This window comes from Electrophorus electricus, chromosome 7 (genome assembly GCF_013358815.1).
Source record: "Electrophorus electricus isolate fEleEle1 chromosome 7, fEleEle1.pri, whole genome shotgun sequence".
NCBI lineage: Eukaryota > Metazoa > Chordata > Actinopteri > Gymnotiformes > Gymnotidae > Electrophorus > Electrophorus electricus.
The window spans coordinates 26,538,487-26,554,362 of NC_049541.1; the positions used below are offsets into that span (position 1 = coordinate 26,538,487).

Below are 15,876 nucleotides of genomic sequence, written 5' to 3' on the forward strand. Positions count from 1 at the left end.
ATATGATACTGAAAAGAGGGGTGTGTGGTTGTTCATCGAGCAGTATGGGCACACTGGCTGTGCGCTTGCTACAACCCCCCCCCCCCCACCCCACCCTTCAGTTGGGGCTGCACACTGTGCCTGCATGTGGTGGAGCTGACAGCTTAGATGTATCGCGTATATCCTCTTGGGTTTCATGTTGGTGAGAAACCTGCTTTTTTGGCTGTTGAACTGATACTGGTGCTGTAATTCCGCTGCAGGCTTATGTCCTGGCGCTTGAGCACTCTATACACGCACGCACGCGCGCACACACACACACACACACACACACACACACACACACTCTCACCTGCTGGAGGATCTGAGGGTGTAACATCGCTCCGACGTTTGTCCACGCGTCTCCTCCCTGCCTATTCTTAACAAGCCAGGCAGACCACAGTCAAGCCTCTGACGCGAATTCCCAGTTCTTGAACACACCCTTGTGTTTCTAAGTAGGTCTTTTACCGCAGTTTTGTGTTCTTGATCTGACTTCCTCTTGTTTCAAGCTGAAGGCTATGGCTTCCTCTCTTATATGCTCCTGGCAGTCTCCTTCACGCCAGCAGTCTGAAGGGAGCTGTGTGCCAGCACAGTAGCACAGGTTCTGACCACAAACTCATTTACTGTGTGTGTACGGACAGTCGCTATGTCCAATCCTCTCTCTGTGGGACCCAGTTTTGCCTGTTGACAGCCACCAGGCCCATAGTAACCAGGAACAGGCCTGCTGTGGCACCAGTACGGATTAGTTCACAGGGTGCTTGTGCCGCGTGCTGCCAGGGCTTTGTGATGCCAGCTGTCGCTGGGCCAAGCACTCAGGCTGACTGCCCCCAGGCCCCAACTCCCTGTGCCAGCCTCCTTGGACTGCCCAGGTCCAGCCTCCTAGCGCAAACCGCCTCCCATGCCCCGCCTCTTTGTGGTAGCCTCCTTGCCTCGCCTCCATGCGCCGCCCAGCCTTCGGGCCCCACCTCCTCGTGCCGCTCTTCCCCACCCTCCACGCACTCCTTTTTTGGCAGATTGCCAGGAAAAATTCTATTTTCTGAACAAAAACGGTTTCTTGTAGGGGCTTTTAGCTTGGAGTTTTAGAGGGTTAACGTAATGGCTGAATGCCGTTGTGTTGTTAAGTGATGTCTCTCGATGCATGCAATCTTTTTTGACCTCCTGTTCATTGGACGCTGTCCGCTTGGACATGGATGCGTGAAGCATTTTTGCATTTTGTTACTCTTTTGTTCTCAAATCAGTGTTTTTGTTGTTGTCTACCTACTTTCCTCTTTAGGAGCAGCCTTTAAAAGGTACATTATAGAGTGGTTTTGGCCCGAGTTGGTGTCCTTGTTTTGCGCCTGCAGTCTAAAAGCCTTCTGTGAAGAGGCAGTAAAAATTGGTGGAATTGCCATGGTAACCGTAATAGCCATCCATAAAACACTGTGTAAATGTAAAAATGAGTCAAACGGCGAAGGAAAGCCGTAAAAGTGCTAGAGTTGTGTAGTCCAGGAATGCGTTTGTGCTTTGCTGCACCGGCCGCCAAGGAGACAGGGACGGAGTGAGAGAAGAAAGAAAGGGGGAGAAGAATAGAGGGATGAGGAAGAAGGAATGGTGAGAGAAGGGGAGGCAGGGAGTGAAGGAAGAGAGGGGAGAATGATGGGGATGAGGAAGAGATGGAAAGAAAGGAAGGAAAAAAGGAGACTTGCCCTCACTCCATTTTCCTCCCCAGTCTTTGTCTTTCCACTGTCTCACACCCCCACTGCCTTGACGGCAACATCTTTTCACATTGCAGAAATAACGAGAAATTATTCAAGGTGTAAGAGGGTAAAATTTTCTAGGTCTTGCTAGGTTGTCTTTGTCTACCTCTCACAGTGTTTGTGTATCAGGGACAGGGTCGTCTGACTATTCAGATGACAACCAAGTGCAAAGTTTGTTAGAGAAGCATGAGCTCAGACCATATTGCAGAGCTGTGTTTTCCATGTCAGTGCCCAGATGACATTTTTTTTTAATTGGATCAGTGTTGCACGGATGGAAATCTCAGGTTGGTGGTTGAGGGGTTGCACTCTGGGACTCACATGAGAAATGATTCACATACTAATTGAGTGCTGACAAGACGATTAACAAGACGAGATGTTCGCATCAGGAAGAATACTGTTGCTCATTAGCATGGTCAGGTGGGGGGTATTTGTGCATTCCACTGCTAGCTTTATTTTAGATAGACTTGTTTGTATGATTTCCCAAAACATTTAGTAATAATTGAAAGCATTTTAAATTGAACAGTCAGTTAGCAAATCACAAATATTGAAGCACTTGCCATCTATATAATGTTTGGATGACATGAACCCAGTTAAGTCATCTAAAGAATTTTGGTCTGTATTGTGTATAGTTTTTATTGGTTGCTCTCGAGTCGAGTGTTTTTTGTTTTTTTTTATTACTTTCTTTTGACAAGTCATCTTAGGTTGTTCCTATGTCACTTTCAGAAACTCAGTTTTAAGGCCACTAGGTTAATTTAGTTATAAATGTGTATTTTATGGTTTATAGCAAGGGATTTTGTTTTGGAGGGGGAATTGTCATTTTTATTCATTTATTTGGAAAGGGGAAATTGCTCATTGCTAAGGGGTTGAGCCATGCTGAATTTATTTGAGATGAATTTGTGTGTATCTGAACATTACTAACTTGGTGAGCATGTCCAAGTACACCCTCGTGGCTTTTTGTTTTAGGACATTGCTGTTAGTGTGTTTTAATATTTATAAACTTGGTTAAGTTGGTGGCATATGTCTCAGATTTCATGTACCAGCAGTAGAGCTTTGCATGAAATAAACTTTAACATAGCTGAAAAATACACATTTAAGAGTTCAGTTGTCTTTGCCCACCATCACACTTTGTACGGCTTGTAGAGCAGAACAGCATGAAAATCATTTCATAAAGCTTTAGTTAAATTCCATGACAGACTGCTGTCACAGATACAGACGTTCTTCACTGTACCCCAACACTCCAGCGCTTTGCTGAGCTCTTCCACTGTCTCAGAGCCACAACACTGCACAAATATACCATTGTCTGTGGCAGTGTGCTATCGTGGAATTCCATAAAGAGTGGGACCCGGAGCAGTGGTGAAGGGAAGTTCTATGGAATTTCCTGGGCCCCTCTGAACTCAGACCCCCCTGCCCTCCCCCGTCGTGTTGCAGCGTCTCTGCTGACGTCGCTCTTGTCATTGTGGAAACAAAGGCACGCAGAGTGGCGGTGAGTGTTGTGAGCATGCGTCTAACTCCGGGCATGTTACCGTGTGACTGGAACCTTCTCTCTGTGCTAGCTGTCTGCCGGAGTAAGGCCTAGCCTATAGGACTGCACTCCACTCTGTTCCACTTCAGCTGATACTGGGGATGCGGTGTCGTGGCCGTTCTGAAGCTGGGATCATGTTCCATGGACTGTGTCGCTCACTCACAGGGAAATGACCTCTGCCTACCTTGCCTCTCCGACCTGCGGTCCTGAACCTCACCCCACAGGCTTGTTAGTAGTGTCCAATTCGCGACCTTGGCAAGCCATCGGCTGAGTCAGAACTTGTAAAGTGCTGGAGACGGCTGATCTCCTGTCCACGAATGTGGGAGACGTTTACATCGTAACTGTTTGCAGTGTAATGGCTAAGATGAAGGGTGCAGGGGTGGGGAGTTTTTGATGTATGCTTTTAAGCATGCCAGCAAGCGATTTGCAACAGGGCTGTAACAATGTTTTGTTTTTTTGGGTGATCTTTGACACAATAATCTGTGCTCATTACTGGCTATTACACAGGATTAGTGGAGAGTCTTCTTCCAGTTTGAACTGGTTTTGTGTGAACTAGTCTGCTAGCGGTGCATCAATTTATTTATTTATTTTTAGAACTTTAAACTGAAGGTGATCTTAAAAACAGCCTTTGAGGCTGTTTTCACAGCTGTCCTTTAATGCCATCTCATGTGCACGTATGAACCCAGTGGCATTTTAATGCATTTGTTTACTTGTTTATTTGTACTATGGCTCTCCATATTGGAAAAACAGAGCATGGGCCGGCGGGATCCTACTTTTATGCCCATTTCCGAGCTTTTCTGTGTGAGAAGAGGCTTTTGAATCCTACCCCAAGCAGACGGCAGTGCGCGAGAGTGAGAAGACAAGTGACTGCAAGTGTACATAGAGTGATGGCTTTACACAGTCTCAGTGGGAGTGTGTGGATGCGTCCCAGTACGCTGGTTTCCGACACTTCTATCAGGCATATCCAACTGAGTGCTTTTATTAATGGATGTTACTTCATACCATGCCTTATTACTGGTGTGCAGCGTCAAGTCCTTCCTGGCATTTCCCACTGCCCACCGTCCCAGATAGCTGGAGCAGCTCAGTGTGTGTGAGGGAGAGAGAGAGAGACTGCCATTATTGCTGTCGCTGTAGGGGTTGAAATTTACTAGTCTCTAAGATGGAGGCTCACCTCCAACCCACACACTGTAGCTGGCCACTGTGGGCTGCAGGGAAGTATTGTGTAACGTTGCCTTGTTTCACAAGTTCTTACATTGTGCCTGTAATATCCCCCACCCCCCATTTTAATGTTAGTGGTGTGTTTTGCTAGTTTGATCCGGGTCTTTTCACACTGAACGGAACACAAGGAAAATTGGCTTGTGTCATTTCTGTTTTCTTCATGGCATTTTTTGCTCACACGCACTGACTCACACATTGGCAGACATCGTTAGCCGGCCGGACGCTCGTCTGTGGCTTGCGGTGGAGAACTGGACAAACGGCGCCACCGCTGTTCCTGCACCGACCTTGTTGCACAGGGCGGTTGGCATCTGCTGCAGAAGCCCCTGCCCCATCCGCACCTGGGCGCCACGAATTCCGCCAGGCCCTTCCACACCCTCCATGAGCTTTCCTATATTTTTTGTTTTGTTTTTTAGCCTGCTATCTTTGTGTCCTTCTCCTAATCTGCTTTTCCAGGCCCGGATTGCATCCCAGCCAGGGTGTGCGGACACTCATTCTTAGATGGGAGTCGCTGTGCTTTTTTTTTCTCTTTCTCATTCTCCTCCCCCCTCAATATGTGATGTCTGTAGCTTATTGTTTCTGAAACAGCTCGCCACCCATCGATCCTATTTCAATATCCTCATTGCTCCACCCCATAAACCCAAGGATGAAAAATTGTGCAACTGTCGTCCAATGCCCCGCACCCTACCCCACCCACAGTTTTGGTCTCCTGCTGTCCTCCTGTAGCGGTTCACTTTGGCAAGGACAGTCTCCATTTCCGCTCTTTTTTGAGGAGGAACGGACTCGTGGGAAAAAGCCCCGTATGGCAAGTCTTCCTCTCGACACGGCGCTCGTCCTGCAAACTCGTTCTGAGGTGTGAGCATCTAAATAAAAACGGGCCGTTTTCGACTGGCCGCTAGAGAGGTCAGGCTCTCCAAAGCGAGCCTCCAGGTAAGACGGAACCTGCAGGAACACTGCTGGATGCTGCAGGGAGCGGGGTCACCTTGTAACGAGTAGCGCGCCCGTAGCCGTCACGGCAGGATTTCAAAGACTCTAAATAGGTCGCTCCTGAGAAGAAGACTCCGTCTGAGAATTGTCAGTGGATGAAACAACCAACCCCCCCCAAAAAAAAAACCTCACCTGGAAAACAAAATGAATCAATATTTACTGCCTCTGCTAAAGGGTGACTTTAATCCACGCTTTGCTGGAGTCTTGTTCTCTGAACCTTGACAGCTCATGCGTTGTCAGATATGGATCTAGTGAGGAGAGAGGGAGGGAGGAAGGCTGTGCGTGCGTGTGTGTGTGTGCGCAACACTCCACCATAGCTGTGCGTAAGCACTCGAGGTGCTCAGCGGCTTGCTTGGCTTGGTGCCTGTGAAATCATTTTCTACAGCAATTGCACCTCGGAGCGTTTTGCTGCGTTTTACAGAAGCCAGGATGGAGATGTCATGCAAGCGGAGAGCTGGAGTTTTCATGGAGCTTGGTTCAGGGTGGAGATTATTTTTTGGTTTGTCTTGTAAATTGTTTGCGCACCCTGCGCAAACCCTCTCGGTTTCATATCCGAGACACAGAAAGAGGCTTCTGATGTGGTGTGGGTGGGTGGTGGGTTGGCACTGCAGCGTTACCTGAAACGGTTCGTCAGCATCCTGTACTCCCCCATATCTGGGATTTGTTATGGTCTGAAACGCCTAGTGTTATCAGTTGTGTTCAAACCAAAGCAGCGAAAATGGGGTGGAACCAAGCTGGATCGTTGGGATATTGTGCAGAAGCCTAGCTGTATGAGACTGCGGCATAACCGCAGAGCGCACCTCAGACAGGATGCACTGCTTGTGAGAGCACAGAGAGGAAGACGTGGGCGAGACGCACATCTCCGCTGCCCAGACGGGCGGGGGCACACGCCCCACTTCCACCCCAGTGCGGCACTACAGAGACGTTACCCCTCTGTTTGGGAAGAACAGGCTCATGCCGGACCATTTATGGGCTGCTGGAACCCACCCCGATCGCCGCGGGCAACAATCACCCGTCTGTTCCACAGATACCCGCCCACTGTGCTGGAAAATCCTGCACTGCACACACTCACGGAATCCTCACTGTGTTGATATTTAATTACTATTCTGAATCCTAATTAATTAACCCACTCTCGCATAGAAATTGGCCCTGCATTTAATCTGATGCCCTCTCTTGTAGACGCTGGGATTGGTAGGACCAGTGGCCAATGCAGTTGTTAATCAGACAGTGGAGTTTGTTTGTTGAGTATAATGGCTCTTGTGCCCCTAAGCATTGCTGTGCCCTTAATTCACCTTGAGGCGAAGCATCTTTGCGCGAGGTCCGGGTTCATTTTTAGAGCATGGTACATTCTCCCAGAGTAGATGAACGTTTTAGACAGGTGTACTCCCACCCCCCATCCCTCTTCATTCTGTGAAAAAGCAAGCCCTTATGAGGTCTTTGAGCAGGGCTTGTGAGACTGCCTCTGTTCAAATGTAGAAGTTCTTTCTTTTTGAGAATGTGTCGGGAACATGGACTTTTTACCACTCACTCGCATCTTTTTTAGCTTTTTCCTCTCTCATTGTGCGCTGTGCACAGGGTGTCTGCTTAGATTCACTATGTCAGCTCAGTGTACAAAAGCGCACCAGTGTCCGAACGGCAAGTCACCGAGTCACAATAAAGCTTTGTACTGCAAACCAGAAGACATTTCTTTCTTGCTGCATTAACTGTGGGTGAAGCAATAGCCAGCAATAATGACTCATTAGTAAAGGCCTTGCTTTCCTGCGGTCCGGGCCCTCTGTACGGAACACGGCTGACGGGAGAGGCGCAGGGCGCACCCAAGGAACCGGACGTCCCAAAGTTGATCATCTCCGGGCCTGAAACTAGCTGCGGGTAAAGAAAGCTTCCCTTTGATGATTTCTCGAAGATTTTATTTCTTGTTGATTTCCTGCTGGCCTAGCTTGTCAGCAGTGGCCCCTGGCACACCGGCTCCTGTAGTGTATGGGTTACTCTGGCAGCTCCTGCGTCTTTGACCTTTCACCCTGTCATGTCATTTGTTTTTGACTCGACCAGAATATGCCCTTCATTTGACTATATGAGCGTGTTTATAACATTTTGAAAGAGTCGAAAAATGTAAGTCTTTTTGTACACATCCCTCCCTGGATCATAAGATGTAATATTTTTCCTCATTCCATGCACTTAATCCTCTAAGGATCCACAGCAGGTGGCCAGGAGCTGTGAGATTAGCACAGCAGCATTGATCATTGGGGAAAGGCTGGTTAGCTAGCGTGCTGCTAAGCGTGCCCCCCCGGGCATCGTCAGCTAGCGCAACATTCGATTAGCGGCGTAATGAAGCTCCAGGTCGGGCATGGCACCCCACTGTGAAGTGGCACAAGTGCTCCGTCAGGGTACCGTTGACGGAGGTGGAGTGGCTTCCTCGGCCATGACCACACACGCAGCCCACCTGCGCCAACCTTTTAAGATCTCTTGGCCGAAAATCAATCTCTCTCTCTCTCTCATATACGCAGGCTTCTACACACACTCATACCAGCCAACACATGGAAGCAACTTGCTGACCTGGTTAGCTGCCGACCTTGGTGGCCAGTGTGACACTGAGCTGATTTGAAACCTTGTTGGTCCTGAAAGACCTGTGTGTGTGTGTGTGTGTGTGTGTGTGTGTGTGTGTGTGTGTGTGTGTGTGTGTGTGTGTGTGTGTGTGTCTCACACACTCTCTCTCTCACACACACACACACACCTCTCCATGACACCACAACACTCATCGATGTGCTGTGAACACACCCATCATGGGGCAAATGTATTCAGGAGCTTAAGGGGGGGGGCGAGAAAGGAGCTGAAAGTAAGGAGGAAAAAAAAGTGAGAACAAAGCACCAACATGTCATGTTTAAGCCATGCCAGCCTGAACCAGCTGTCCATGCAGCACTGGCCACCCAGTGTTGAGTGCGTACACACGAACACGCGAGCACAAACACACACGCACGAACAATACTGGGGGCAGTGGTGGCTCAGTGGTTAAAGTACTAGTAATCAGAAGGTTGCCAGTTCATGTTCCACCACTGCCAAGTTGCCACTGTTGGGCCCCTGAGCAAGACCCTTAACCCTCAGTTACTTAAGTTGTGTTCAGCCTTATTTGTAAGTCATTTTGGATAAAATAGTGAGCTAAATGCCATAAATGTAATCGTATAGATGAGGAATACCATGCTCACATAGACAAACCCACATAGGTCTGCCTGTAGACGGCCAAGTCCGCTGATTTTGGCGTTGTGTGAGGGTCTTTAAACAGACAGAGTGTGGGTTCCCGCCTGAACCTCCTGAACTGCTACTCCCCTCTGAGGGCAGGAACCAGAGGGGGAGGAGGGTATTAGGTGAGAGAGGCCAGGCGCATTTGCTCTTTTGCATTGTTCTGCTTCGATGCAGCTCCCGTACTACAAGAGACATGCAGCGTATTAATCTCTCTCTCTCGTTGCCTTGAAGCAAATACTGAAGTTCATCTATACACTTGGCTAGCTGGCTGTGAGAGAGAGAGAGAAAGAGAGAGCAAGCCTCTGTTATTAAACAAGGAGGGAGGTAGTGCCTAAGTACGAGCTTTTACAGGCTGGAACACAATGGTTAAACTAGTCACGCTCATGACCCAAAGATCCTCAGGGGAACAGTGCTGTACACCATGTAATTATGGTATCCTGACCACACACACACACACACACACACACACACATTATTGTGACTTGTCATTGCCCATCAAGTATGAACTTTGGTTTAAACCAGCTAGGTATGTCGACCTTTGTAGCAAAAAAGTAATTCAAATAATTTACTACTTCATTAATGGTTAACATGGAAGTGCTGTTTTTGACATCTTTTGTTGTCATTGAAAGCTCTTTTTCTGCTAGTACTCACCTTAAAGTAGTATTACAAAAGTAGCTAGTAAAAACTAGCTCTAAAATGAGAGAAAACCTTGTGTCTGAAGAAGCGGTGCGTATTGTGGTTGGTATATCAGCCAGGCAGGGAAAGGCAGGCTGAGCCATGTTGTGTACGCAGCTGCCACTGTTAGTGAGCACTGACTGGGAATAACTGCGTTTCTGCTCTGTTTTCCCACCATGATGGGGGAGGCGGGGTGGTTGAGCTGGGCTCCTCCTCTCACCTGACTATCACCTTCGGGGCAGAGGGTCACGGTACTTAGCCCTGAAAGCCTGGAGGAAGGGAGAGCGGTGTGGGCGAGCTAGTGGCAGAGAAAGTTTGGCAAGCCTACCTTGCCCTGGAGGGGTGAGTCTCCATCCCAGTCGTGCCCCGGCTGCTGGGCACCCAGATGCGCCACACACACTCTGCCAATCACGGGCTTTCACAGCTGGCACCCCTGTTCACCGGAGTAAGGGAGGAGCAGACTGCCACTTCATTACACTGCATCTAATTTGAATAAAGCTGCAGCCATTGGCTCGGCCTCGCCGACGGCTCTCTAGCTTCTCTTCTTCCCTCTCCCTGTTGCTTCTCTCGCTCTCGCCTTTTCTTTCTCTCTTTTTTTGTCTTTCTTGCCATGAGCACTTTGCATTCTTTTACAGGAGTGCTTTCTCCTTTTTTTTAAACTCATTCTCCGCTCCTCTTCCTGTCTCTCTCCCCCTCCTCCGTCTCCCTCTGGCCGTTGGGAGGTTCTCAGGGGAGCGGCCGTAATCTGTTCCATCAGCGTTTACTACCAAACAAATTAACCAAGACGAGCGCTGGCGTTCGCTTGCCAGACAAATGTTTCCATTAGGAAAATTCTAATGCCATCGGGCAGCCCCTGTCCGGCCCTTCGCAAGCCCTTCCGCTTGCTGACTGGAGCAGCAGAAGAGAGGCCGCATTCCCACCACCTCCCTGCACCCTGCGGGGGACCAGGTGTGAAGATTAGGGATGTGCAATAAAATTGGTACTCTGCAGTAATCGACTGATAATTAACTTTGATGAAATGTCAGTATTGTTCACTGTCAGAGTTTGGCTGGTATTTAGACATGGGATGGTTATTAAATAACAACTTTTCATCTACATTTACACCATTGATGAAGCTTGAAGCAGTTTGTGGAGAGGACCAAATATTTCTTGCCAGACCTGCTGGACTAGTTCATCTGTTATTGACCATTTTACACTTCAATGACATGGATACACATTCTAGCTACAGGTATTGTCTAGCATTTGTTGACATGGAAAAATCTGTTATTGGTGTTTGGTGCCCTACAGAAAGATGTCCATGTTACCTTGATGGCCGTGTTTGCTGGGTTTGTAACCGTTAACCATTAATACTCTCTTGGACCTGTGGCTTTTCAGGTCTGGCTGAACGCTGCTGTAGCATCTTGAGTGCTGTCGATGAACCGTGCTGTTACTCAGGCACTTCCCATTCTGAGCTGTACTCTATAACTGTTCCCCCCGAGAGAGAACGTGCCGATGCAAACTGCCGGCCTAGTCGATCAAACTTGCAAATAATCGTGTGTGTGTGTGTGTGTGTGTGTGTGTGTGTGTGTGTGAGGGTGTGAGTGAGTGAGTGAGTAGTGAGTGAGAACGAGCAAGCAAGCAAAAATGCATGCAGGTATGTGGATGTCTGCACCAGGCATGCAGATACATTTAAACTAGACATTGGCTCTCCCGCCATGACCCAAGCAGACACACGTTGCCTCTGATCCCTGAGAGCCAGATAATGTGTCGTGGCTGTGCCTTCGCTGACGCAGGCTCTCTCTGCCTCGGCGTGTGTGCTGAGGAAGTGGGAAAGCGCTCGCCTGTCTGGGCTCACCAATGGGGAGCCTGATGAGAAGCAGGAGGAGAAGGAGAGTTAATCATCTCTTTACATTCCCACGGCGCCCTGGCTGAAGAGGCCCCCGGAGAGTTGCGCGCTAAACGAGGATCCGCGGGGCCCCCTGGTAATCAGGTTTTTTAAGTGATTAGCCCATTAGTTTGCATAATGGGCGTAACGGCGGCGTCTGCTAATCACTCTCGAGGGTACAAGCCTACAAGAGGAGGGAGGGAGGGAGTGTGGGAAAGGGAAGAGAGGAAGAGCATGCACTCGCTCTCTGCACCCCATGGTCTGATGTTTAGTCTGGTACAGGTGTGTGTGTCGGGGGGGGGGGGGGATCAAGCTGCGATGCCCCAGCGACCCAACAGGCTCTGCTCCAGCTTGCTGGGAGGTCCCTGTAGCTGCCAGCGCAGAATTGGCGCTTGGTTCCCTTCCCCTACTGCTTCCTCCTGCTCTCTGGGTGCCCTCCCCTGTAACACGGTGTCGCATAAACCCAGAACCCCTGCGGAGTTACAATGGCCGTCCGTCAATGATGTCTGCTCCATAAACCAAGCCTGTAAAACCCTAACGATAGCGATGCCGTTGCTAGGGCTGTGGGAGAGGTGCAGGGGAGACGACCAGGGTGGATTGGTTTGTTGTTTGTGTTATCGTCGCCGTTGGCAGCGGCACAGACAGATCGGCCTGGCACGAGGCGTTATATCTGGGTAATGAAGTCCAGGAAGCATCTGGAGACCACGTGTGGATGTGGCACCATCGGGCAACATGTGTCCACACGGGGAGGCTGTAGGAGTGGGTGAGGGGTGGGCTTGCTATATGTTTGTGTGCTAATGATCCTCGCTGAGCAGCGTGTGTGTGTGTGTGTGTGTGTGTGTGTGTGTGTGTGTGTGTGTGTGTGTGTGTGTGTGTGTGTGTGTGTGTGTGTGTGTGTTAACTCTCAGAGAGAACTGGACGCCACTGCTACACTACTGGCTAACAGACAGGATGAAAGCGAGCAGTCCAGGAAAAAACTCATCGACCAGAGCCGCGAATTCAAGAAGAACACACCAGAGGTGAGGACGCACACATGCATTCACATGTTCATGTCGCACACTCTCTCAGTCCCTACCCATTTTATTCTCTGCCATTTTTCTACTTCAGGCAGGGCCAAAGTGTCACGGTGTTCATTTGTTGTAGGTCAGTGGCAAAAGTGAGTGTGTGTGGAGAGAGCAGGAATGGGAGTGTTGATCTGTGCAGCCAGGCAGAGAAGACACTGTCTTCCTACTATTTTTAATTGTCTCTCCATTTTAGTTCAATAAGGTCCTGGCTGACCCCCATGTGGAACCCTGGTTTGTTGTTGTCAAATAAACACATATGTGCCCACTCACACACACCCCCACACTCTTCTGTTTATTTGATTTTTTTTATAACCCTCTCACCATTGCTCTGCAGTGCTACAGTGTGTCCGAGGTGAGGTTGGGGACGGCGGTGCGTAAGGAAAGCAAATGACCGATTGTTCTATGGAACCCAAGAAAACTCCTCCCCTCTATTTTTAAGTTGAGCCTGTTCTGAATCTTCATTGCCTGTTTTCCAGCATGTTTTGGTCTGTGGCTCTCGTAAAGTTTGAGGCCGGTGGCCTGTTAAACAGCGGTGACGGGTGAGCGTCATCATAAGTGCTGTGTTGGCACGCCGCAGTGGCACAAAGCCTTTTAACCATGTGGCCGGTTTTGTTTCCACCGTGAATCGGGTCCATCTCCCCGGTTAGTGAGCTTGGTCGTAAATGATGCCCCGCCCCCTTCTCCAACCATGATGCTAAATCCCACCCCCGTCTCACTTTGACCTACTTTGCAACAGAACATGATTTTTCCTACTAAGCGGAATCATCTGGGAATCGCATCTGCTGTTCCCAACCCCCTTCTGCCACTCCTGCCTTCAGTATTCCCCGAGGGCTGTTGTTTAGCTCTGTGTTCCCATGGCAACAGGCTTGGCGACTTGAAAACAAAGCACAATTTTTGTCGTCATCCTTGCTGCTGTTGTCGTTGTCATTGTCGTCGATGCCGTTGTTGTTTGGAATGCTGTCATGAATAATTAATGAGATCATAATTTATTTATAAAGGGGTAAGCGGAGGCTGGGAGGCTGGGGCACCTAGTCCTGTCTGGAGCTCAGGACTGCGGAGAAGGTTGGCGGGTAGTTGCACACCGCACGGGCCTGCTTTCGGACCTCCGCTCCAGGACCACACAACCCATCCAGTTGTGCTTGTGCATTGTCTTGACTGATTGTGTGTGGGTCAAATCTGTCTGCTACTTTGGGCCAGAAACATTTTTCACTGTTGGGCCTGATGTACCTTCCCCACCTCCAACTCTGAGGGGTCATGGCTCCCTCTGCCTTCTCGCACAGAGCACACACACAGTTGTTGCAGCATGAACCTCGCGTGTCCGTGTGTGTGTGTCCATGTGGACAGAAGACGAGGCCCTTATCTGTGGTGAACAGGCCTTAATGGGGATTAGGCCTTCAGGGGAGGGGGAGGAGGCCGAGCTAGCCCCGCCCTCTCACACGTCTGAGGTGGAGCATGCGCCAAGCTTTGATGTTTCAGTTCAGTAGTGTTTAACAGCCTCTTCTCCCACTGTGTTGGCTCTACAGTACTGAAATCCAACGCGCGCTAACTTCCCAAAAAGCACTCTCAGCGGCGGGTCATTTCCCCTCAGCCCCATGCTTGCCTGCGCTCTGCTCAGCCCACAAACCATATCGCAGCATCTCCACGCCCTCCAACACACTGACCACCTATGCTGCCCCTCCCTGCCCATGGCAGCCTCACCCACTCCTCTGGGCCCCCAATGGGAAAATTAAAGGTGTGTGTGTGCGTGCATGTGTGAAAGATGTTTTCAGTCAGTATGGTTGTTTGGAGCCTTGGTAAGCACACAGGGTTCTGTTATTAGTCATTACCCGTGTCTTCACGCCATGTGGCTCGTTTTAAACCACCTTGGGTTTCAGGTCAGACGTGCTCGACACAAAACCACAACCCGTGTTTTGAATTTGACCTTTATGATTTTTCACTGAATTTATCTCCAGCTTTTGAATACATATATTGTTGCTATTCCATCCAGGTGTTTTTGTGAATGTTTTTGACTGTTTAGAGATGATTGGTGGGGGCAGATCTTGGAGCTCAGCATAGCTGATGTGAACAGTCTTATCTTTATCCTGTGCTCACTTGCCTGCTCCCGCTCGCGCGTACACACACACACACACACACACACACACACACACACACACACACACACACACACACACACACTCCTAGACAACAACTCTGCATTTATCACTAAAATCCATTTCTTTCATGTCTGTACACATCCATAATTTACACGCTGTGCTTTTAGGAGAGGCACGGAAAGAGCTAGAAGTGTGTGTGTGTGTGTGTGTGTTGTGCACGTCTCAAGGAGATGGTGTTTGGTAGAGGGGAATAAAGGGGAAATGTATCCCACACACATGTATCTAGGAAAATAAGACAGACTGACCAAATAAAACTGGATTTAGTACAAAAGAATGAGAAGTGATTTAGAAAAATCTGGAGCTAAAAACACAGAGAAACAGAGGTGGAGAAAGGGAATTAAGCATGTGGTGCATAGGGGTGTGGGGAGGGGGCCGGGGGGTCCCAGATGTGCAGCTCGGTGAGCAGCTTGGCTACAGCAGCCGTCCAGAGCAGCTTAGCAGTACAAAAGGGAGACGGAGACAGGCCGCTCCCTAAAGCCTTGTGCTCTAATCCTGTCAATCAGCGCACAGGCAGCATGCACACGTGCACACACAGGCACACACGCAGGCAGAGGCTGTGGGGACAGCTCCTGCTTCTCACACATGCCCAATGAAATGCCTTCTAGCTGATCTTCCCCAAAATGCTGGCACACACGGTGTCACCCACTTCGCAGAATCTTGACAAGGGAATGGAGCAAATGTGCCTCCTTAAAAACCAAAAACAGCTGAGTCGTAAAGATGGACATTTATTGGGGTGTGTGGGTGTGTGTGTATGGTAAGCAGTAGAAGCCCCTCCTCCATTCTGACCAGGCGGTTGCATTAAACAGGCCTTCTTATCTCTTCCTAAAGGTCATTCATGCAGGGGAGGAAATGCAGCTTTTATTATTTGTCCATATTCCCCTCCCCCCATTAGTTAAACAAATACAGGTGGACAATGGGCACCCGGTGGTGCTGGCGTGTGACCTTCAGCGGCTGGAGAGGCGGGCATTGTGCGGATGCTGAAGGTCTGGCTTTCATCTTCGTGCTGCAGGCACACAGACGGTCAAGACGAGCCACGCGTGTTCCCCGCCGGCCCTTCAAGATGACTGACATAGCTGGATAAGGCCACCTGAACGGGGTGTCGCGGGAGCTTGAGAAGGGCGAGTGGTGCTGTGGGAGGCTTGGTAAAGGTGTGTGGGGGTGGGGTGAGCGATTGAGATGGGCGGGGCAAATAATTGTGAGAGGCGGGGCATGGGACTTGCCCCAGTGCTTGCCTTTCTGGATAAGCAGGTTGTTAGGGTTGTTAATGCTGACTATAACAAGAGAGCAGGAGAACACGTCTGCCTTTACCCAGCTGATTTTCTGACAACACAGCATTGTGTTTTTCTTTCAGAATTGTTTTTAAATGGGACATATGAAAAGCTCAAATTTAGTATGTGTGTGCATACAT

The 15,876-nt window shown here is 49.4% G+C and overlaps 1 protein-coding gene across 1 annotated transcript in view; it reads left to right on the forward strand.

Annotated features, from left to right (window-relative positions):
- cux1b (cut-like homeobox 1b) overlaps positions 1 to 15,876 on the forward strand; it is a 98,527-nt gene that overhangs the window by 12,370 nt on the left and 70,281 nt on the right. The window contains exon 2 of the mRNA XM_027019105.2: positions 12,160 to 12,270. Coding sequence (XP_026874906.2) covers positions 12,160 to 12,270 — 111 coding nt within the window. The remainder of the gene's footprint in view (positions 1 to 12,159; positions 12,271 to 15,876) is intronic.